Source organism: Lonchura striata, chromosome 2 (genome assembly GCF_050655825.1).
Source record: "Lonchura striata isolate lonStrDom1 chromosome 2, ASM5065582v1, whole genome shotgun sequence".
NCBI lineage: Eukaryota > Metazoa > Chordata > Aves > Passeriformes > Estrildidae > Lonchura > Lonchura striata.
Window position 1 is genome coordinate 62,369,123 of NC_140704.1, and position 23,567 is coordinate 62,392,689.

Here is a 23,567-nt window from a genome sequence, read left to right on the forward strand (position 1 = left end):
GAGAAAATATATTCCCATATCACTGCAATTGCATGTTTAAAAGTCTGAAAAACATCAGATGATTTCTGAACACAAAAGTAATCATTTTCCATGAATGAAATTTGGGGAGAAAGGTGATGAGGGATACACATAAGGAAAACAATTCCTATTTGATTTCAGCGGACATAAGAACAATCCCCAAGCACAATGTGGACACACAAGCTGTAAACAAACCTACCTAAAACCTGGCATGGATGTAAATAACAAAGGAAGTAACCAAATCTAAGAGAAGTTTTCTAGGCTCTTGGTACTAAACAGAAGCATTCAGTCACAATTAATCACCGCAGTGACTGATAAAGTAATCAAAATTAGCTCAGCTCCCAAATGGAATTTGAAATCCTTACACTACTTTAGGAACTGGGGAGAAGTTTAAAGGAACCATGCTGCATGCAGAGAAAATCGAACACACAGTTGGAAGCAGGGGTGATTAAAGCAAGTCCATCCTCATGTTGTTCACGCGCCACTGTTACTTTTGAGACACTGCTGTGAACCAGATTGGGAAGAGATCTGGGTAAGCATAATCCTTCATACCTTTTGTGGTGGCAACTAGAGGAAGAAATCATGACCTGGTTATATTTAAAACACAAAAGCTCCCAGTTCTATTTACCATGCAGCCTCACAAACAGATGCACCACCACAAGCAAGGAGGTGGTGTGTGGGCTGCCAAAACTACCACCACCAAAAGCACTGGCCTGAGGCTGCAGCTGATCTGTACCATAATCAGTCTTCCTAGTTTTCTAATCATGATAAAATAAAACAAAATTCCATTCATTTTAAAGACCAGCACCCTAGAGGCAATATGACATCTTTACTCAGCACAAATGTTTATCTTTTCAACTAAGCGCACTCCTGAAATTCAGACTTAACATCAAGCACAACACAAGTCAAATGGACAGTGTAGCAAAGTCAACAGCTAAAGCACATTTTATTTTATGAAGCACATTTATAAATCACATTCAGCACATTTATAAATTCAAGGTCAACCCAGAGCTCACCATTACCTTGATACTGGGGTTGATTGTGAATACTGGGGACACCTCTTGTTTGGCTTACCTATTGACTTGCCTGGGAGAAGTGTAAATTCTGTAGTTTAAGAACTGAAATCACTGGAGACATTTTGCATGAAGAAAAAGGAGATATTCCCAGCACCAACTACTGCCTTACCCACGATTTTTCCACATTTCATGAGAAGTGGAACGCAGGGAATGAACAAATTTTAGAGGATAATGGTTCCTGACATAACTCAAATAGCCAGATTTTAAGATGTAGCAAAGCCCAGGCAGACTACCCTCCAAGGTAAGCTGGTGTAAAGAAGAAATCATAGCATTCCAACAAAGGAGACCTGTATCCTGTTCCCAGCTTCTTCCCTGCTCAAGATAACACAGTAAATACAGGTCTTCAGATGAGTTTCCCTTCAGTAAAATGGGAATAATACTTTATGTAAAGTTTTGGAGACTACAGATGCCCTGCTATTTTAGACCTATTATGTGAGGATCGTTGGTTCCTCCCACACTCCAAGCCTAAATAAGGCAATTTCACATAGAAAAAGACTGCAAACTCATCTGCCATAAATATTCAAGGAAGGGGCCCAAGTACAAAGAAGGGTTAGCACTGGGGAAGGCAAGCTGTTTATGTGATGCTTAAACTCCACACATAAGGAAACTTACCTTTACTATTAAATTAATAACATAATCTCATTATTGTGTTATACAGATTGACAGTGTAGCACTCTTCCTTTTTCAGTTAAATTTCTTCTTGTTGTAACAGCAGCAACAATAAAACTGGCTGGATCTCAAAACTTCAGCTTTCAAGAAAACCAGTCTCAAAACACCAATTGCACAGAACAAAAAATTAACCCCAAGATGACTGTGATAGTCAACTGCAAAGGAAAGATTTACTGTGGAGTCCCCCACAACTCTTACCTCAAGCATAGGGCGGGCACTGTCATGGATTGAAAGAATGTGCGTAATGTTATTCTTACTCAGTTGCTCTACATCTCGGGCATCTGTGATAGAGGGAAAAAAGGAAGATAATTTTTTTAATCTCTTGATATAGCATTTCCATTGTGCATGTTGAAAAGTTACTTATTGTTGATACATTTCCTTTTCAAGCTGCATAAAGCCAGGCAAAACCTCAACTGCAGCTGCTCTAGAACACCATCACCAGAGTGGGTAACGGGAAGACACACTTCTAACTCCAAAACAAATTATATGCTATATAAAGACCAAGCTTAAGTGACTCAGGAATGTGTTCAAGTCAGAAGTTTCATGTATTTTGCATCTGAAATGTAAGTCTGTGCATGCCTGTGTGCAGGTGATGGCCATCTGAACACGCACTCAGAGCTGTACAAGAAATATCTGACCTCCCCTCTACCCACAAATCCCCCTTCAGGGAATACATTTTCACTTGGGAAACAGACCCTGTGATATCCAGGTCTGAGAAGGGAAGTCAGCCGTATCATTTGAATTGAGATCTCTGCAGACAAGCCAAGACGATAATAAGATTCTTACTTTCTGTGAGCCAGTAGAGAAAAATGTGCAGTTAGCCAATACAAATGATAATTAGGTCTAAAGAGAGACAGGTGATAAAGATATCAAATGCATGAAAAAGCAAAATGCTACAGCAAGGAAGTGCAGTTGTGAAAAGGTGGTTCCTAGACCTGTAACCAAGGGGTTTCAGACATTCAAAACTGGAAAGAAAACTGGGGTGACTGAAAATTTGATGCTAGATATGGCAAAACCATAGGCTTGATTCTATGAGAAAAAGGGTAAAATAGACAATCTGTCATCAGCGAGCAACTTTCCCCATACTAAACTCTCAGCATGTCAAAAAACAACCTGAAAGAACCACCAATACAGGTAAAAGTTAGCTTGTGCCCATCTACTTTTGACCTTTTTGCTTGAGACTGGCACAGCACACCATGGTAAGTACAGCAGTGGTTTTGTGATGGGAACACCTGCCTTCGAAACCTGCCCATACAATCTTTTCACATTAGCCTGGTTGCACACAAAAAGAGAGCACTGACCACAAAGGTTTCAAACCGGCTCTCTCTAGGTACAAAAATAATAGCATCACCTGTATGTTCTTTATGTACATGCAAGAGTTCAATTAGCATCTCTTGGGTTGTCTTATCCCCCTACTATAAAGTTTCAATGCCTTTTCTACATCACAAAGAAGAGCTGAACATTTAATTATACTGCCCCATAGACAAGATCCAAGTGAGCACAGTAACAAGCCATGAAATTTAAACCTAATCCAATTATGAAAGCTTCTCTACAGCTAATAAAATGAAGAAAATAGTCAAAACTGCAACGATTTTATTCACTACTGCTCAAGCCTGCATGATCAACACAGATGCCTAATCCTTCAAGAGAGAATTAATACAAATTCTGTCTAAAACAGAATTAAAGCCTAGCTTCACAGAACAAATAAAATTTCCTAAAAATCTCAGAGGAAACATTTCAAAGAAGAAATGCTAATGCTCGCCAGGCGACATCCTCTAATCTACCCGACCTTCAGATTTTTTTTAACAGTTTGTAGGACAGTCTCAATTCCTTAGGGAATACCTAAGCTGGCAAGGATTTGGAAGCCCAGAAACCAGCCTAAGTGCCCCTAGAAATCACTGTTTTCTGTCTTACAAAGACTAAGGGCAGACTTCAGAGACTGCTGGCTGGAACTCATGGTGTTAAGGCACACCTAGTACAATGAGACCCCAATCTCTAATTATCAGTATGACCTACGTGCTAAGAAATGTCTTGCCACACAAGGCAAACTGCTTTAAGAGAAGATATGATCCAAATTAAATGCTGACTGGTTTGAACTAGTTTGAAAGGCCTAATGGACATAGTACAACTCAAAAAGATTGAAATACCTTAGTTCTTCAGTTAACAGAGACTTGGGCTAAAGGAATTTCAGCAAATCAAAACTACAATCTGAGATTTCAGATATTCCTAGAAACAAGCTGGAAATGGGTACCTATGTCAATGGGTAGCCAGCAAGTCCTTAATATAGTTGGGAAATAAGCATTCAATTCACTAAAGCAGGAGAAAAAGCTTCCCAGCTACTGCCTGGATCTAAACTTCATACAGTTTACAAAGGGGAAATTCCCCTAGTTCCCCAGCACCTGCCCTAAGTCTCTACAGATACTACAGAAAAGGCTATTTAAACAGCAGTACAAATAAGATATCCTGTCACTCACAGTCTCATACCATAAATAACAAAAAAAAAAAATTAGAGGTTATGTAAAGAACCACCAAAAACCAAAAGAACCACAGCAATTCTAACTTCTTTGCTGTAGCACAATGCTGTATGAGTACATCCAAGCTGACATTTTGAAATCACAGTGTGAAACACCCCATTTTCAAATTTTAAGATTAAACCTACCTATCAGAGCCCCCTCCAGTGCATCCTCTAAAGCGTGCCTCAAATGTGGTATTATTCTTCAACAACAGCTTACCTAACATTCTGTTTCATTAGCTTCTCAGCTAATGCAGATGTGGACTTTTGAGTAAAGCCTTTGGGAAACTCTCTCTTCACACAAAATGACACAATTCACACTAGGGAAGTCTTCCTCTCTCCTTCTCACATTTAGCCTTTTTTCCCCTCAGTTTCATACTATGACTCCAAGCTTGATCTATACTCATGCAGAGAGCTGCAAACACTTATATACCAAAGCAATGCCAAAGTCATCAAAATAGGACCGAGGCCTCAGAATTTGTATCCCTGCAGCTCTGGGAAGCCTTACTGTGTGGCTGGGGAGCAAATCACCTAGTGCAGTGTGCTTCCATCCCATGCCCCATCAGCAAAAGAGAGACACAGCTCCAAGCACTGCAGTTAAGACACATCAGTGACTGAACAACTCCAATACTACAGTGGTGAAGTTTCAAATGTACCTACAACCATCCTCTCTCTTACTTCAGTATTTTAATGACTCCACAGAAATGCAAGGTGAGGAATAAGGACTTCCTCTCAGACAAGGCAAGTCAGCTCAGCATGTACAACAGTATTAGGTCTCAATCTGCAGATGTATAGAGACAATTTCATCATCATCAGATCTTTTTAGTTTTATTATATAAAGCAAATTTTTTTCTACACTTTCTCTTCTGCTTTGGAGAGAGCTAGATAGAGACACAGCCACCTAAAGAAGAACATCCTCTGCAGTGGTTTAGAGCACTAAGAGCTCTTATCAGGAGAGCTTTGTTCCTGAATCCAGCTATGTGCAGTTACAGACACACACACAAACTGTGTACATGAACAAAAACTCCACCTGTCCTGTATCCACACTTTGTTCTAAAATATATTTTGTCCCATCCTCTCAGAAGGACCTTCTTAGGGAACAAGAAAGATGGAGAAAAGAGGTCAGTACTCTGTTTAATGGAGTACCATTAGTCTTCCTTCAAAATGTGAAGCTGAAAAAGAAAATAGTATCTCCATCCTCTCCTGTTTTCAGTACCTGATATAAAGCCTTAGGAAATGGAATTTAAAAAAATACTAAGCGGATGAGAACAGGAATTAACTGACTTTAGAAACACAGCAGAACTACTTGGTGGGAATTGCCTTTCTATACACTTAGTAATGGGAAGGGCAGAAACTTCCTCAAGACTCTCCAGACCATCCACAGCAACACTGGACTCTTTGGGGAAATTAAACCTCATATTGTGGCTTTCCCCTTCAAATTAAAAAGCCCCCAAATGTTCCATGGAAAAAACCTTGAATGATTACAAACAAGGAAGCTCTTTAATATTCAAGGTAGAAACACTCTCGAATCTCCGGTTTCTGCTACTGTCACACCTCTTGGTTTGGAAACAAACTGAGCATCCATTAAGAATCTCTCATCAGAAGAAACAGATTTTGTTTTCCATTTGTGCAGAGAACAAGGCTGTCCTGTCAATCCCTTAAGGAACAAAGCAACCATTTTTATTGTGAGTACAGGTGACTTTCAAGAGCCATCAGGTTTCCAGTGCAGAAGACAAGTGGACATGCAGTCCCACAATAAATTCTTTGTACCTTACAGATAAAATGCAGTCCTCTCAAAAGACAAACAAAACAAAACAAATTTTCTCCAAAATCAGAGGCAGAAAGAAGAGTTAACTTCCTCTTTCTTTTCCCTCATTTTTCCCTCTTAGCCCCCTACTCTCCCATTTGCAAAGAAATAACTACTCCTTCACTTCCACAGAAAAATCCCAAGTGTTGTTTCCTTCTGGGCTTTCAGATCAGACTCAGTCTTGTATTTTATATGGACATCTATGGTTCTTCTTGAATTTTTCTGCCCTCTAGCTGTGCAATCTCAAATATACCCTCTCAGGAGCATACTACACTTTTCATGTGCTACTGATGAGCTGAATCATGCTTATAGAGCCTGTAAGATAAAAAGCACTTGAACACATGCCAAGATCTATGCTTATTCAGGAAGGTTTTTCAGAGACATACTCAAGCTCTGTGGACTTAGGAGGATTTCAGGAGATACTTTTCAGTGCTTTCCATAATCAGCACTACATGTAACTTTCTACCCTAAAGACCCTTAAAGTGATTACTAAAGCCCTTCTCAAGTCTACGTGCTTAGAGATTTGTGCAGCACCAAACGAAGCAGAAGCAGCAAGCTCAGTCCTCATTTCTGCCACAGGTTCATTTCACAAGCTTTCTGGGCCTCAGTTTATCTCCCAGTCAAATGCAGAATTTGCACTGCTCTGTCATAGACTGTATTTAAGTTTATTAGGCCTAAAAGCAGAAATATAGCTGAATGGTGAATAATAATTCCCCAATCAAAGCAATTGCTGAATAATGTCTTCTCTAGATAACAGCCCTCCAGAATTAGTGTTTAACATCTCAAACATCCTACTTTCACCCAGCAGAAAGGCATCCATCTGGAAGAACTGTGCCTTTTCCCAGCCTGCCAGTGTTCCCAGAGGTCTTCCATGCAGCAGCGAGACAGGAGTGTGAGTAGGATGGTACTTTGATTTAGCTCTGGGAACTGCATGCCCAGGCTCCCTGAGGAGCCACTGGGGAAAGACTATCCTCCAGAGGGCAGATCAGAGCGATTTACAGACATTTTCCCTGACTCAACTTCAGGAGAATCTCCCTCCTCTCCACCCCAGCTCAGGGACTTCAGCTGAATTCTCAGCCCCGTGTCCGAGCAAGATGCACAACACCAGGGATTCAGTGTTTCCTCCTCTTACTGACAAGATGCAACTTTATTCAATTTCAAGCTATCAGTCTTAATCTGAAGAATGGGAGACTGGTCAAAAATGCATTACAGGAAATAATTTTATAAAATTATTATTATTATTATTAGACCCCTGTCTCCACAAGTAGCTAGGCAAATCAGGATATTCTGACCAATCCCAACTGCACATGCTGCTGAGTATTTCTCAGTCAGTGACGCCCTTCGTGGCAGTCTCAACGCTCACTAGGAACCTTTTAAAAAAGTTTCATAAATCAGAACACGTCCCAAGAACATTGGGATCAAACTCCTCCAGAAAAATACACTGGTAATTAACCAACAACCTGTTGCTAAATGGGATGACTTCACTGCACAGAGAGCTTGCTGCATCTGCTCCTAAGCAGTGAGGCAAGGGGACGTTGAGCGACAAGGGATGCAAAAAAGACTAAGACTCTCGTATTAGTGACATATTGTAACACCTATCTTTTCCTCTCCAGGTATAGTAGATTACCTGAGATTATAACAGGTACTTGTGAGGGTAGAATGTAATGATTAAATGCAATATGAGCAAAGGTCATATAGCAGTAAACAAACAGAAATTTTTGTTTGTGTTTTTAACTAATTTAAAAAACAGACTCCATAACGTTAACACCGAGGTTAAAGTCAACTCGTCTTTCTTTTACGGAGGTAAGCAGAAGCGTTACACCCTCTGCTTCTGTTTCAGCGAGGTTCCCAGAAGCACGTTCCACTCACAGCACCTCCACCCGCACACCTCTGCTCTCCACGCAGGCGTGACCTGCCCTGCCATTCCAGGGCCGCTCCCAAGGCACACGGAGAGGGCTGCAGGCCTGCTGTGGGCAGGGATGCTGACTCACTCAACCCTGCCCAAGTGCCCTGCTCTGAAGACACAGATGCACCAGCAAACAGATGCTCCCGCTGAGTTTCACTCCCCTGGGCAAGGGCTTATGAGCAGGATGGCCACGGGGAGAGGGACAGATTGGGAGCCACGTTACCAGAGCCCATCCTGCCCACCCTACCTGAAACCTAAAGGATTTTCCACTATCCAACATCTTCCCAATTCCACCCCTCGCTTGAATTACTTCAGGAAGAGAAAAGAAAATAAAAAGAGGAAGCAACATGGCTGTGACCAAGTTTTAATTTTTTCAACAGATCATGCAGTGGTCCATCCAAAGAGCTTTCAAACCACCCTCTTGGCCTTATTTTCTTTTTTTTCCCATATTTTTATTTTTTCTCCTTTCATTATCAGCATGAAATCCCCTCTATCCTCTCATTTTCCTTACGACAGCACAATTAACTCCTCACACAGTTGCCATTGTACTTGTGTTTATGGTGTGGCAAAAGGCAGCTTTCAACCTCAGGTGTACCTCTGGGCTGCCTTCCAAAGTGATCAGCTCCACATCCCAAGGGACAGCAAGCACTGGATCCACCTTATTGGTCGGCAGATCCAGAAGCAGGTAAGTCAGGCAAAAAACACTGAACTCACAGGTTTTGGGATGGGGAGGCATGGAAAGAAGAGTGGGCATGAGGCAGAGAGAAGGTGCAGCACCATCTAAATCCAGTGTAGACATTGCCAGCCTTAATGGACTGGGTGTGGTATCAGACAGCCCAGGAAGGACATATATCTATTGCAGCAGCCCCTGGTGAGCCCTGCTTTGCTGTTTTACCCAAGCATAGGAAATAAGGGGTCTGCATCTATCAAAACAACTGTACATGCACAACTGGTTTACTCCTGAGTAGGAAGAGTCAGTCAGAACTGCTGCTAACAGAGTGCTTTGAGAACATGCCATTTATTTGGATGTCTGCATAAAGTTTCCTGTGATTTCTAAAGGTGTCTGTTTTTCTGTACACAAAACATAAACTTCATGCATGAAGCAAAAAAAAAAAAAAAATCCATAGAAACTTACATCTGCAACAGAGACAGTGTGAGTATCAGTGGTCAGGCTGCAACCAGCACGCGTATCAGTCTCACGAGCGGTGACAACAGAACTCTATAGCAGTTGTTATAAATAACCAAAATAATGAAAGCAATGAGCAGGAGGCATAGTAAGCCTTTACTTATAAGGAGGACTTGCAAAAGCCTTACAAAGAATCTGCCTGGCTCACAGCCTTGTTTGCCAAGCAAGGAAATCATTTGAGGCAGGCCAATATTTAGGAATTCCATCTGAAGCATGCTTCAAGGAGATGGTATTCATTTTACTTTTCTCAAAGTACTTGCAGCACAGCACACAGATGAGAGAGCAAATGAGCTCTTCTTTAAATGCTACCAGGTGAATCCAGACATGAAGCAAGATGGGGTTAAAAAGCTACAAAGATGCTAGAGAATTCTGAGTGCCTGCAAAACAACACCTTAAGACCCCTGTTAAGTAAATCCTAGAGATAATAATAAAACTAATCTTACCTTTAAAGTTGCCAATGAACAAGCCAGGCAGAATCTGTGAGAAAGAAATATAGTATCAAATATAGGTATCTTGTGGTAAGACAATTTGACAAAGTTCAATTTGCATACAGGATGGAACATACTACTTTAGCAGACTATTGTGAAATGCAATCTAAAAAATGCTGACAACTTTTGCAACCTTCTCAAACCAGACAGCTCTAGGCATGCTGAGCTTCAATAGCATTCCTTGAAGTTAGTTGTGGGGGGGGAGGTTGTTAATCGTGGGGATTCTTTCACTTAATGGAGGCTCTCCAAGGACAGCAAATGTAGTTTACAAATTATGAAGCACCCTCACAACACAGCCTTCCCCTGCCCCCCGCAGCAGGGTAACAGCTACCCTCATGGAACTAATGATGAAACTTCACACAGCAAAGGTGATTTGCCTAAAGTTGCTAAGGAAGCCGGACAAAGCCCTGCAAAATGACATCCTTCAAAGCTTTTGAAGTGCAAAGCCATGCAAGTCAGGGCTGCAGCACTGTGGAGCTCTTAGCAGAAATCACTGAAAACAGCGACTTGTGTGCTCACATAGAAAGGGAACTGCTAAAAGTCTGTGGAATGCATGTTTCTCTCCCAGATCTACCTATTCACCCCACACTCTCGGATGCCTGCACAGGTGCGAGTTACAGGACATTCTTAAATTTCACATCTTTCCATAACAAGCACCAGGTACCAGGTAACTGGGGAGTTTCAAGGTCTGCCCAAGGACCAACATGTGCATGAGGGCACATGCATGCACAGACACAGAGGCAGGTGACACCTGCCCCTCCCACCCTCTCATAACCCTCCCAAACAGAGGAACAGCAGTACGGACATCAAAAAACTGACAGGCACACTGAATATACATTTGCTAGCCAAGATTTTTGTTCTCTGCCAGCTGAAGTCTCTGACCCACATCCTTTGAGGAGATCAGAACTATGGTGGTGAAACCATACATTTTTCTTCAGTCCATGCATAGCATACCACCAATACAGGTAAATCAGCACTGACTTCCTATAGCCTTAACAACACCCCACAACAGCACAACAGCAGCAACAGCCTCTCAGGCCCAGCTATTTAAAGGGAAAACTCCACCCATTTAGCTCAATCCAGCAGCCATGAAATCCCAAAAGTCATGACGGACTTTTCATCAGGGATCATTGCCACAGACTCAGTTTCACTGCAGCCTTCCTGTTGAAAGGTGACCCAGCTTACCACGCACAGGTTAGCAGGGCCAGCAGAAGAGCCTGTAAAACAGCTTCTGACCTGCCCAAACTTCAGGGCTTTCATCTGATCAAAGCATTTTGTTTGCTGTTATTTATTGAGCTTTCCAGAAAACAGAAAGGCTGCAACACCTCTTGCACTCCTTGCAGCTTTGGTTTGTGCAAACATTCCTCCCTTTAGGCTTTGCTGGGGGATCACTCTCTGCCTGCTGTGTCACACCAGCTCTAAACACAGGGCTCAGTTCTCCCCCCAATACAAAAAGACAGCTTCTCCAGGACTCTTGCTGTACCTTATTGCTTGCAGACCCCTGCTTGAAAAATAAGGGCTGATTGACAGCACTGGTTCATCAAGAAAACAGTTCTTTAGTCTTGTACAAATAGGCACCTGTACATTCTGCAAAGATAAGCTCAGAGAGCTTTCTCCCTTTTCCTTCCCTCTTCATCCGTACAAATACAACATTCTTACAAAGACAACAAAAATGTCCAGGGCAGTTTCCAATGCCAGGGTATCACGTAGGGTAAAGAACCTTTATAACATCCTGCTCTCCCCTTCCATGTGCACAAGACTTATGGTTTCAAGGGACAATTCAGCATTTCGAGCGCTCTCGATGACACTGCTAGAAGTGCAGCTCTAATGCTGCATCCTAGGTCAGGAAAAAGAAGCCTGTAGCTGCCCCATAGAAGACAGTACTGAAGAGTCACTGCCAAATAGGCTAAATTCTGCAAACAAAATCATGTTCTAAAGCAAAAGGGGCTCAAGTTATGAATGAATTCCACCCACAAGATCACCCCAGTGAGCTCCCTCAACTTCAGTATAAAAAAAAGGAAGAAAAATTTTAAAAGCTTTCTGGTATTTTAAAATAGCTGTCTGGTATTTCCTATCTGCAGCACAAATCTTCCATCACACCACTACTGCTGTAGACTATAGCATTTTAGACTCCAGGACATTATTTGTGCATCAAATGTGCATTCTCAAGAGAGAATAAAAGCCTAATTTGAAGTCACAGTCATTAAGCTTTGACATTAGAAATTAAAGATATTGAGAAACACTGGGGGGTTGCAGAAATGAGGTTTCTTGTTGATAAAGGAGGAAAAATCCAGAAGTCTGCATTTGTGCATCAGGAAGCAATGCTGTATGATAGACAGGTAATTAGGACACCGTGTAACCAAGGACAGATGTTATCCCTGTTGCACTAGTCATTCTAGAAGCAAGAAACATTACTATGGGTGAAAGCTACCTGAAAAGAAGTGAATCTTCATGTCATGCTGACTAATACTTCAGCATTCAACTACGGCTGGGAACTTTCAGCTGTGTCATCTCACACTGCCTTCAGTAACTGCAACTCCAGGCTGTGCAAAATGAAGGCTGGTGGCAGCTAGGGGCGTGTGAGAGAGAAGGGGTGGGAGTCAGAAGAGTAGAAAAATAAGGTGGATGTTTTTGAGAACTTCTCAACCACTGCTATATGAATAAAAACAGTAGCCTCTTTATGTGATCTGAAACATTGAGAAAATGACCACAGACCAAGTAACCGATGTAGAAGAATGCACAACCAAGGGACAAGGACACCAACGTCTGTCCTAGTTTGTACCTCACATGAGAGCAGCTCACGTTCTCAACCTGCACAAAGACCAAGCCCTGGAACAGACAGTAGTTGCTAATGCTTCTGTCAGTCCTCTCCGACAATACACCTCAATGGAAAACAGCTTAAAGGGCTACTTTGCTGCTGTTTCCTACATCAACAAATGCTTATAATAAAGCATCTAACTTCTTGCCTAACACTGCTTCTGGTTGTGTTAGTTCTGATGGGCACTCCGGAGAGGTCCATGGGCTTTCTCAGAGATGTCTGGGCACTGTAAAAGGAAAAGACAAGCCTACCTTTGTCCAGTAGTACAGGAGAGTGACACACATCAGGGAGGGGAATTTGCTGCTGACATGAACTGGCACAGCTTTCTATGACTTACATAAAATTGGCTACCTCAGCTGTAACTAGCCATATTGGTTTAAATTTCTTATGAATCCACTCCTACAACAAACAGGGCTTATCTGCCCTTTTTGTAAAGATAATACTCGAATCTTCTGAAGAGTTTACATGAATAACTGTCAGTTAACTTTAACAGAACTAAACAACAACTAAACCCCAGGAAGAGCTCTTCACCAAGATCCTGTTCACAGATAGTCAAATCTTGTCACCATCTCAGCCGCTAGACTTCAGCTCCTGGAAAACATCTTTCTACATTTCAACCACAGACTTCAACTTGAACTTTGAATACAAGCCAAAGTTAGACATTAACCATGAACACAAATCAGACCGCTGAGACAATTTCCTAAGTCAGACTCCATTACTCATTCTGTAAAATATACATCTTAAAAATACAAGAAAAAAAGGTGAAGTACTGAAAATTAATACTAGGCAGGTCAATGCATATTCACAAGCTGATTCTCCTTCTTCTCTGAAAAGAATAAAAAAAGGTATGTATGAACAAATGCTTTCAGTTTAATTTGGGAAATGTCAAAAGGCTTGGATGGGCTTTAGGAAATAACTAGGCCAGGCTAATTTTACAGAGAAAATTAGCAAAGAAAGACAAACCTCACCTAAAAAGAATACCAGGCCTCCAGCCCTTATCACTCTAATGGCCACATAAAGTCACGTGCAATTGCTATTTGTTATGAAATACATCAGCATAATGGGACAGAAAAATAAAGAGGGGACCATGCCATTGAGAAAGGATCAGCATCCAGAGGCTGTAGCAGTCCCTGGATCTCTTTCTTACCACACCCATTACAGGCCATCATTAATCGTCTTCCCTTGGCATCTGTACAAAGGGACTCCTTAAATGAAATAATCCACCATCAAATAAGCTGATTATTTTTTCCTACCATCCATATACAGGTCTACCACAAGAAACACACTTCAGTTGGAAATAAGGTTAATTGTATTGACTGCCTAGATTGAGACAAGCAAATACCACCTACATCTGCGCTGATGGCTCCATGCTTCCCCTTGCCCCTCCAGCTTTGCCGACTCACAAGATCAAGAGGAAGAAATGATCCCGAGACACATCTGGAAGATGGCAAGTTCCAGATGAACATGTGGGACCCCTACAAATATAAACCCTGAAGGCCAGTACCCAATATGATTGTAGCCTCCTTAAAGGAACCAGCCATTTCCAAACTGCTGAATAGCTCAACCTCTTGGATACAGCTATAAGAAAGGGGAGAAGAATCCAAGTAGTGTTATGCTTGTCCAAAAAGCACCAGGTGGTACATGTCAGGGCAACACTTAACAGAATTAAAATTACCAAACTGGCCAGTCACAGATTGCCAATTCCTACCCACACAGTACCACAGTAAAATGTAATGAAGCTTCAAAGGGCTGAGAGCTGTCCTTTCTGTTTTATTTTTTGTCTCTCCCTAGACTGCAACTTAAGCATCCTATATTGCATCCCTCTAAACATTCTGATAATTTCAAGCATTCCGAGACAAATACTACAAATATCAGAAGCCTAAAAGGAGTTTCTCTAGCTGTATTTCTTACTAACTGGCCATTTCTAGAAGGCTAATATCAATGAGTGGCTAATATCACAGCATTATTCTCAGACTTTGAAAGCAAAAACTGAGAAAAGGACCAAGGGAGGTTCTACCTCCTACACACTAACTCAATTCCTCAGCAGCCAGATCTTTTCACTGCCAAAGGCTTCTATTTCAATGTCCCTATCCATAGGATGGAAAGGCTTCCCCTCCCAGGTGGCACACTAAGCAGTCTGGATGCTCATCAATCTGACTTCCAGGGGTAAGGATGTCAGAAGTGGGACAAAATGTGAGGAGCTATTTCTAGGTGTTCTCCTCTGCTTTGTCACAGGCCACGCACACAGCAAAGCAACTCCCAAAGCACTCAAAGCAGGATGTAAGGCAGAGGAGATGACTCAACTTCTGTTTCTCATAGTAAGCTATCTATAAAAGGCGAGTTACCACCACACTTTCAAACCTGGTTTTTAAACAGAGGTGGAGATTCTGAGAAAAATCACAGTGGCCCCTAGGTAACCACCATGACATGCCAGGGGAATCGGTGTGTACAATAAACCCCCTACTGCCAAAAGGCCAACACCCTTTGCAAAACAGATCCATCTTCCTTCCTCTTCCTCACTGCGATCTGCACTGGGGCCGAGCGCTTTCCTGTCCCAGCGGCACCGGGCGGGCCCAGCCCTCCGGCGACAGCCCGTGTCCGGCGGAGCTCCGCGCCTCGGGAGCGGAGCGAGCCTTGCCTAGTGACCCGATTCAGAGCCGCGCTCGCCGGCAGCCCCACGCCCGGCTCCTGCCGCAGGGCAGCGGCCGCCGGCTCTGCCTCAGCGCTGGCGGACACAGACAGCGCACTGAAGCCCGGCGCGGGGGCACGGCGGCCCTCGCCGACCGCCGGGAACTCGCTTCGCCCGGGAAGGGGAAGCCCGGGCACATCACCGAAACCAGGGTCCCCCGCCCGCCCGCGCTGCGGCTGGGGAGGAGAAGGCGGCGCGCCCCGAGGGAGCGGCGCGGCCGCGGTCTCCGTCCCTCCGCCCTCCCCCGAGGCGGGGGACCCCCAAAACCGAAGGGAAAAGCCCCGTCGCCCTGGCCATTGTTCCTGGAGCGGGTGCCCGCGGCGCAGGGGCGAGACAAAGGCGGGGGCGCCGCGGCACCCCGCCCGCCCCCGGCGGGGAAGGACAGCCGCCCCCGGCTCCGCTGCGCCGGCCCGCGCACATGCACTCGCGCACGGCGACAACCACGAGCGGGGTTACCTTGTTCATCCCATTCCCCATGGCTTAAGCGACCCGCACGCCAGCACCGCGGGAGAAGCCGTCGGCCGCTGCTGCCAGCGGCGGGTCGGCGTTCATGGGATAGTGCTTGCCGAGGGGGGACTGGGGACGGGCTAATTGCTAATTAAGGGCGGCCGCTGCTCGCCGCTGTCGGACTGGGCGAGGCGCATCCCTCTCGCCCTGGCCGCGGCCGTCGCACTCCTGGATGCCGGGCGGCTGGGGGCGGGTTTCCGCTCGGCCGCCCCCGGGAGCGGCGAGAACCGCGGGGCCGCGCTGCCAGGAACCACCTCCCGCCGCCACCGCCCCACGCGCGGTGCGGCCCCCGCGGGCCGCCCTGGGGCTTGTAGTCCGCGCCGCCGCGCCGCCCCGCTGCCGCGCGGCCCGACGAACTACGTGTCCCAGCGACCCCCGCGCCGCAGACCTGCCCCACCTGCCGCGGCCGGCGGCGCCCGGCGGGCGTTCCGGGGAGGATGAATAAGCGCCGGCCGCGGCGGCGGAGGGGCGCGGCAGTGGCTGCGGGGCGTGTGGGTCGCCCCTCGGCACGGACCGCCCGCCGGCAGTGCGCCCAGGGAGGGCAGGGCTGCGGCATGCGGTGCGGGAGCGGGCAGGTGCTGCCCGCTCGCCTCCGCCATCCCGAAACCCGTTTGGTTTCGGCTAAGAGAGGACTATGGCAGGAGGCAGCAGGCCTTGGGCACGGGGCTGCTGCTGTGGCTGCCCGCTCCCGGCCCGTGCGGCTCCGCTGTGCCGCTGCCCGCCCGTGAACTGAGCCTCGCCCCGTGCCCTGTTATGGCACCTGCGGCGGCTCCTGCTTGGTCACCCCGGCCGCGCTGCGGGCAAGCTGAGGTCGCAGGTAGACAAAGGACATTAATGTCCTAAACTCAGACAGTCACACAGGAGAGAGCAGATTGTTTGAAGCAAACACCGCAAGATCATACTGACTGAAATGGGAAGACACCTCTGCCTCAACCATCTTCCCCAAGCTGGGAAAGATGCGTTCTGCTGAGCCTTGGCAGGCGTGGCTTCTAAGCCATGCTCACTACTTCCACCGTCATCATGCTTTGCTCCCTAATGCACAGTTAAGCATGACATGCTAGAGTCGCATCCCTCTATCCATGAGGATGTGTTTTTTTCAAGGTCTGGTTATGGGTATCTGGTGGTTAGTGAGGGAAATTTTGTCTCGAGAGTTAATTTGATAGGGGATATGCACGGTTCAAATATGCAGGGACAGGATACTACTGCATAAGGTTTCTCCCAATAACCAGTACAGTAAAACCACCTAAAAAACCTGAAATCTTTAACGGCTCAAATCTAATACAAAGGAGGATGCTGCTGTATGGCCACCATCAGATTCCCTGTGCATTTATACCCTTGTCAGTGGTAGATGGGTGTAAAAAGTGAAGATGTCATTTTTTGGGGCACACCTTGGTAGGACTAGGTAGGTCAGGGGCAGCTGCAGTCCAGCACAGTCTAGTGAAAGGTGGAGAACATGGTAAAGCCAGTGGGCAGCAAGGCCAGGTATGAAATAATGGATTGATGAACTCTCTAAAGGATAGATTAGTGATAGGGGACTCTTACCTACTGTCAGTGGTTGCCAGTACAAGCAAACTCCAAGGGAAAAATTTCACAACCTCCAGTTGCAATCAAACACCGGTGTCCTTGCACTGCCCTTGATAGTACCTCTGTTCCCCTTTCTTTAGGCAACCCTTGACACCTGCCTGACGTAAGACTGAACTAATTCAGAGAATTAACCCTGTAGAAAGCTGAAGAGTCACAAACCCACTCCCTGTGGGGTCAGACCAGTGCACACAGAGACAGGGATCAGGACAAGCCTGAAGAAGAGCTGATGCTGTTCCCACAGAAGGCAATGGCACATCTGAAAGCCAACAGAAGTTACCTTTGGGTACATAAAAAGATGGAAAACCATTCTTGAACCTCTCCCTCCCTGAGGGTCAACAGAGTTTGGGGGCTGTATCATGTCATCATCAGCCTGAAAAACATCAGAGAAGTCCCTCTCTAAGGCCAGGAAGAATAGCAATCAGGTTTCATGTGCTGCTCTTCTCCTTCCCTACTGCTCAAAAGCACAGCAGTGAGCTTTATCTCAGATATTGGCCTTAATATTTCATTGGCAAAGCTCTCCAGGATGTAATTTACTTTATTCTCATGCCATGCAAAATATGAATGGGGTCCAAACAGTATGAATCACAGGTTACCATAATAACTGCTAAACACATTGTATCCCCAAAGTGAAAGTTGTCAGAGACTCTGGCAAGAAGGATAAAAAGTAAAAATATCCATAATAACTGCAGGGATCTGTGTTGTGCTAAGAGGACCGGGGTAACTGGGAGACGTTGTGGTCAATTTGCTGGAAGCCTGGGTTTGTCAATTTGCTTCCCCATAACTCAGTTCCTTTATCTGAAAAACATGAATAACAATATTTCTGACCTTTTGTTAAAGAGCCCTGGAAAAGTACTGTGCATGGGGAGTTAATGTGAAATTATTATATTAGGCAATACAGATGCAAGTAATAGAAGAATATCTAACTTAGTCTCTGACTTTTTTTCTGAATAGGAAGTGTTAAACATCCTTATTCTTCGGAATGGGAAGTGTGATCCTCTGTTTTAATTTCAGGTTTGGTGATTCTCTTCAGGATGCCTACTTCAGCCTGCACTGTTTTCCCATATTAAGCTTTTATTTCATCCATGCAATGTTTTACAGTGAAAGAGTGAAAATTAGGGAAATTATAGAGGTATACAAATATACCAAAATTTAAAAGCAATGAGAAGAAATACACTTATCTCTTAAACATTTATCCTTATGTATAGTACATCCTTTGCCTCTCCACAGATCTACAGGGGAAATCCTGATACTCTTGCCAGGCCTGCCTCTCTTACCTAGTTATTCTAAAAAGTGTTTGTTTTAGTTCTTCAGCCAATTGTTTAATAAAATACCACAGAATGCATTTATGGGGGCAGGTCTTCAGTAAGCCTAAATCCTCATAAGATGATTATTCATTGACACTTCTCAAGATTCATTGTTACTTCACTTATACCTTGAGCGTGGTTTTAATATTTTGAAAGTTCATTTTAAAAAGCAAGCTATCCTGAGATGACTGGACTGAATAAATGAACTCAGAATAAAGCTCTTGCTGAATCTCACAGTCTACAGTCAGTATCCCTGCAAAGAGATCACTTTAGCATTGCCTGTAATCCCACAAATCCAGGGATTTTCCTACTTCTTTGTGATACGAGGATCATAAATTGAGTAATCCCTACTTAACTTCACACACAAATGTATCTGGCAATGTCAAGTCTTCAACAGCACTGACCGTTTTCTAGGCAACTGCCTGAAAACTACCAACCAGCCAAACTGATAATGAAACTGAACCTTCTTAAAAATTTGAAAAAACTTCTGCTTTGACAGTATGTTGAGCTTATGTTAAAAATAAGTAAGTAAATACTCTCTACGTCTTATCTTCTGATCTCACTTTCTCTAAACCCTGAGGTCACATGCAGCCATGCAGAAGGCATGTTGGCTATCCATGATCTGTCAGGAACTGATAAAACCTGGGCTGGGTTCCTGGGAAGCAGCGTCACAACTTAGTTCTCAGAGGTGGCAAGACGGGAGATAAAAAGGACGGTTGGTCAGAAATAGCCAGTAGGATGGTTTTCCTCTGAAATAGAGCAATTTTACAGAAAGGAACTGTTTCATCAGAAATAAATAACAAAACTTTAACATTCATAAATGGCACTGAGTTTGTTTTCTAGCTGTTCTGAGAGGGTGATCAATGGTAGGGAAAGACCTTGGAGGACTCATGCCATTTCTTTTAGTACTTCTAGTTGGTAATAAACATTGCCAAAGCATTTCAAAACCTGTTTTCTCTGAATAGAAAACACCTTGATTTACTGCCATCTTGCCTCAGACCAAAGATCATTAATAATTTGATAAATTCACTGTCTTAAGGCAAAATTTGGCTTTTACTATATCTCTGTGAATCGCAATAACTTCATCAAAATCAATGATTTTGCAGCAAGCTTTAAGACCTGGAAATGAGGGGAATTGCTACTGTGGTTTACTTCAGCAAAAATCAGCTTTCAGGTAGCTGCTCTCAACAGGCAGAGTAGCTGGAAGACTGTAATTGTGCCTTGTACTCCCCTTGCTTCCCCTTTCCATTAATGGATAATATCAGCAGCCTGTAGACTATGCCAGGATGTGAGGGCTGAGCATGGAGATGAGGCCAAAGTGGTACAAAAAGGGCTTTGCAGCAGGCAGGGCTTAAAAAAAAATAAAAATAAAGAAATCAACAATTGAGACAGAAGGAACAATGCCAGAGAATAGCTGAGAAAAGCATGTAGGATAATTTAGATGTAGGTTAGCTTCCATGGCAACCACGTACCAAATTACTCCACTTCTGTGTCTCTAAACCTGCCAGCAGCTAATTTTATTTGCATGTACCTCAGGCTTTAAAACCAATTAAACCACCTTAAAACTCATGAGGGATTGCAAATGACATGCAGACACCAGGACTGCTGTGGGATGCTTGGTTTAAACATTTAGAAAATAGAGATAGAAAAAATAATAGCCCTTGAAAATTCTGATTTCAGTGGCTAAAAATATGTAATTTCTTTAACAGTCATAGCAGGCAGTTTTAACCCTGCATTTGTACTGCTTTGCCTTGCACATATTTATCAGGTCAACCTGATACTTTTACCTCAAATGTGTTTATAAGAAAGAAAGTGGTCTTAGCAGCAGCTCTGTTGATTTTTGCAAGATTTTTCTGCAAGAATCTGCTATGTTATAAAAAGAAAAAGACATTTTCTTATACTCCAGGATTCTTTGTAAAATCTTAGATCCCTAAGGAATAGGAAAAAAGGCTATCAAAGAGCATGCTGCAAGGCACATGCATATTATTAGTTACTAAGAATAGTCCATTGCTGAGTGTGAGTGAAAATATCCAAATGCATTCCCTTGATAAGTTAAGCATGTATTACTCTCTCTGGGCACACGTCAAAGTGTCCTCAAATGGAAAAATAATGCTATAATAGCCTAATCTCCACTTCCAGGCCATGTGCATGTAATCCTGGAGAAACACAACAGAGTCTTCACAACACCTCTGTGGAGGAGGCCCACAGACCATTATAGCCATTGGACTCCTCTTGTAGGGTCTGTGGAAACTCTTCAGAGTAGAAAGAGGTCAGGTTTTTTGATCTTCCCACTGAAACTTGGTGAACATCATTGAGATGTTCAGCCATTAGTTGAGAAGCATTAGGGCTTGACCCCCCAAAATCAGCAGGAATCTTTGAATCAAGTGCATAAAAAGCTGTGGTCAATGCCAGGAGATAATTCCCGGTTCCTCCATCATCACATGATACTCACTGTAGAGTGTGGTACTTAGTAATCAGGGCCTGCCTCCAGGCAACATGCTGGACAGAGATCATTATTTTGATGGCATTTTCCCAATAGCTTCTCCTTAATAGGATTTGTCTTAAGATCTGTATTTGAAAAACTGAAAACAGTTCTCAATTCTATGTTATGTTTTCTTGGTCAAAATTTGAGATAATAGCCCTTAAATACCACATATTAAGTACCAATACAAGCAGTTACATGACCACATTCTCCAAGAATATTCAGCTACCCTGTGAGGCCCTAGCACTGTTACTTTTGTAGCTCACTCTTGATACAAGAGTGTTATAATGCAGCATTAAATATTTGATTTTTCTTGTAGACTTTTTACTTGGTTTCATTGTTTTACCCTGTTGCAGTTATCTGTGTCAGCAGAGTTGCTCCAAAGCTGCTTCCAAGCTACATGGTTACCTAAAAATTCTAGCTACAATGCATCTGTGACTCAGCATGTCCAGGGCACTTCATTGTGCTGTTTGGGAGCGGTCTGTAGCACAGACCTGGGAACAAGAGATGAGTGGGAAGCAGAGCACAGAGCATGCTTACAGCCAAGAAACCTGCTTCTTGGAGTGAGTAGGTGTAAACCCTTAAAATGTTCTCAGGTTAAGCAGCAAACTCAGTGTCCCTTTCCTTTCCGCTTTCTGCAAGTTAAAGTTAAAAATGTGTTTTCTTTCTAAATATATGGCCACCTGAGACACCCTGGATCAGTATGATTGCAGCTACTCTCATCAATGGTTAAGGACCTTTGTGGATGTGAATCATGTCAAGCTCAGGAAGCAGTATCAATGTCAGGACTTCAAATTCTGCGGTTGGCAAATCCCTATTCTTCTAACATCATCCCCTGCTGAGCACTGTCTCCCCTGAGGAAAGCATCCACTGCTGACAGACCGTCCCACTTGAAGTGACCCAGTTAAGTGCAGATGGACACCTCATGCTGATATGTAAACCTGTGCTCCACTGCACACAGTGTAAATTCAGGGCCATTAAACCAAAGATATTTTCAGATATTATAATATCCAATATGCCTTGTCTGACATTACAGGCACAGTCATCAGTAAAGCTGTGTCACAGAAGCATTACTAGTCTGGGGTGGCTACTGTCTGCTTTCAGGTTGGCAGTTCATTGGTCTTCTTTTCAACCAATGCCTCCTTCCAAGGGAAATCTACTGGAACTGCTGATACTCTGCTTTCATTCTGATCTCTTAGCCAATGTCTGTCTCTTTTTGCATCTACTAGACCTCTTGCAGAAGATACTGGTATGTCTGTGTTTCAACTCTTCAGGTGTTACTGTGATGTTTTATTGTGGTATTTTGGACTGTCGGTCCACCCTTTGCTAAAGCACCAGAACACCCAGTAATATTCTAAACTGGCAAGGTTAATCCAGGGTCTCCTTGTGATCTCTTTTGAGGCTTTTTTGTTTCTTCTGATGTGTCTGGAACTTGAGACATTGGTTCTCAAGTTGTGTACCTCTATGGTTTCACTTTTCTTTGTGACTCCAGGTTAGATCTAGTCTCTTGAACTGCTCATTTGACATAAGCATGTAAGAGCAGCTGTTCTAGGCTGTAGCAAAGATCCATACAGCTCCATCTTCTCTCAGCAGTAGCAAGTAGTGGATACCTATGAGAAACAGGGTGAATACAGGAGGTTTCTTCCTCTTTTATATCTTCCAGTTTCTGGCAACCAGCAGGTCAAGTTTGTGAAAAAGGATCAGTAGCTTCCCCCTTTGTTTTTCATCCTCTAACCTGTTACTAATTCGCAAAAGGATCTTCCTTCAAACAAAGGCTTTTTAATAAGCCTTCTGGAGTTTGGGGAATCCTCTGAAAAAAATTTCTGAAAAATGCTATTATACAAATGCTGGGGGAAATTGGAATAGAGAAAATGGTGGAGAGCAAGGAGTATTTTTCTTTGAGACCAGAAAGGTTTTAGCCTTCTTACGTTTAAACTTCCCCTTAACCTGAGAAAATGGTGTAGTCTTCCAGAGCACTACTTGTGAAAAGGCAGCATATTTCCACTGAAATCCATTTGGCGATACTGTTAACATGAACTGAATGTTCAGCTTATTAGTAAAATTATAAAGGTTTTTTTTCATTTACTAATTTCTTTGAATGCAGTTTTGTAAGCAAGAATACTTTTGTCTCTTCTTAGTGAACAATTGTACTTTGTTCAGAAGGAGTCAAACCCACTGGGAGGGAATGCAATACTCAAACTCCAGTTAGATTTGGGTGGGGCTAATACAAGTTTATACTGAAGTTCATGAAGGCACAGTTCAGGGTTTGCATTTTTACTGCCTAACAGGAACAGCTTATGCTGCCACTGAAGTCAGAGTAGCTTAGTCACTGATTTCAGTAGGAAAAGGTGCACTATTTGTCATTCAAGATTCACTTGACCTGTTTTTTTGTAAATAATAAAACAAGATGTCTCAGGAAATTTCACAGTGTCTTTTTTTTTCATTTGATTATTATTCCGCATGCTTTGATGGTTACTTTATTTGTCATCTGTCAGAAAATGAAACTCAGTTTATACTCCTA

The 23,567-nt window shown here is 43.6% G+C and overlaps 1 protein-coding gene across 1 annotated transcript in view; it reads right to left on the reverse strand.

The window, feature by feature from the left end:
* The window catches only part of DUSP22 (dual specificity phosphatase 22), a 42,771-nt gene extending 26,925 nt beyond the window's left edge, over positions 1–15,846 (reverse strand). Inside the window, exons 1-3 of the mRNA XM_021544772.3 lie at positions 15,626–15,846; positions 9,618–9,651; positions 1,962–2,044 (exon numbers count right to left, since the gene is read on the reverse strand). Of these exons, the coding sequence (XP_021400447.1) occupies positions 1,962–2,044; positions 9,618–9,651; positions 15,626–15,646 (138 nt within the window). The 5' untranslated portion in view covers positions 15,647–15,846. The remainder of the gene's footprint in view (positions 1–1,961; positions 2,045–9,617; positions 9,652–15,625) is intronic.
* Positions 15,847–23,567: the final 7,721 nt, after the last annotated feature.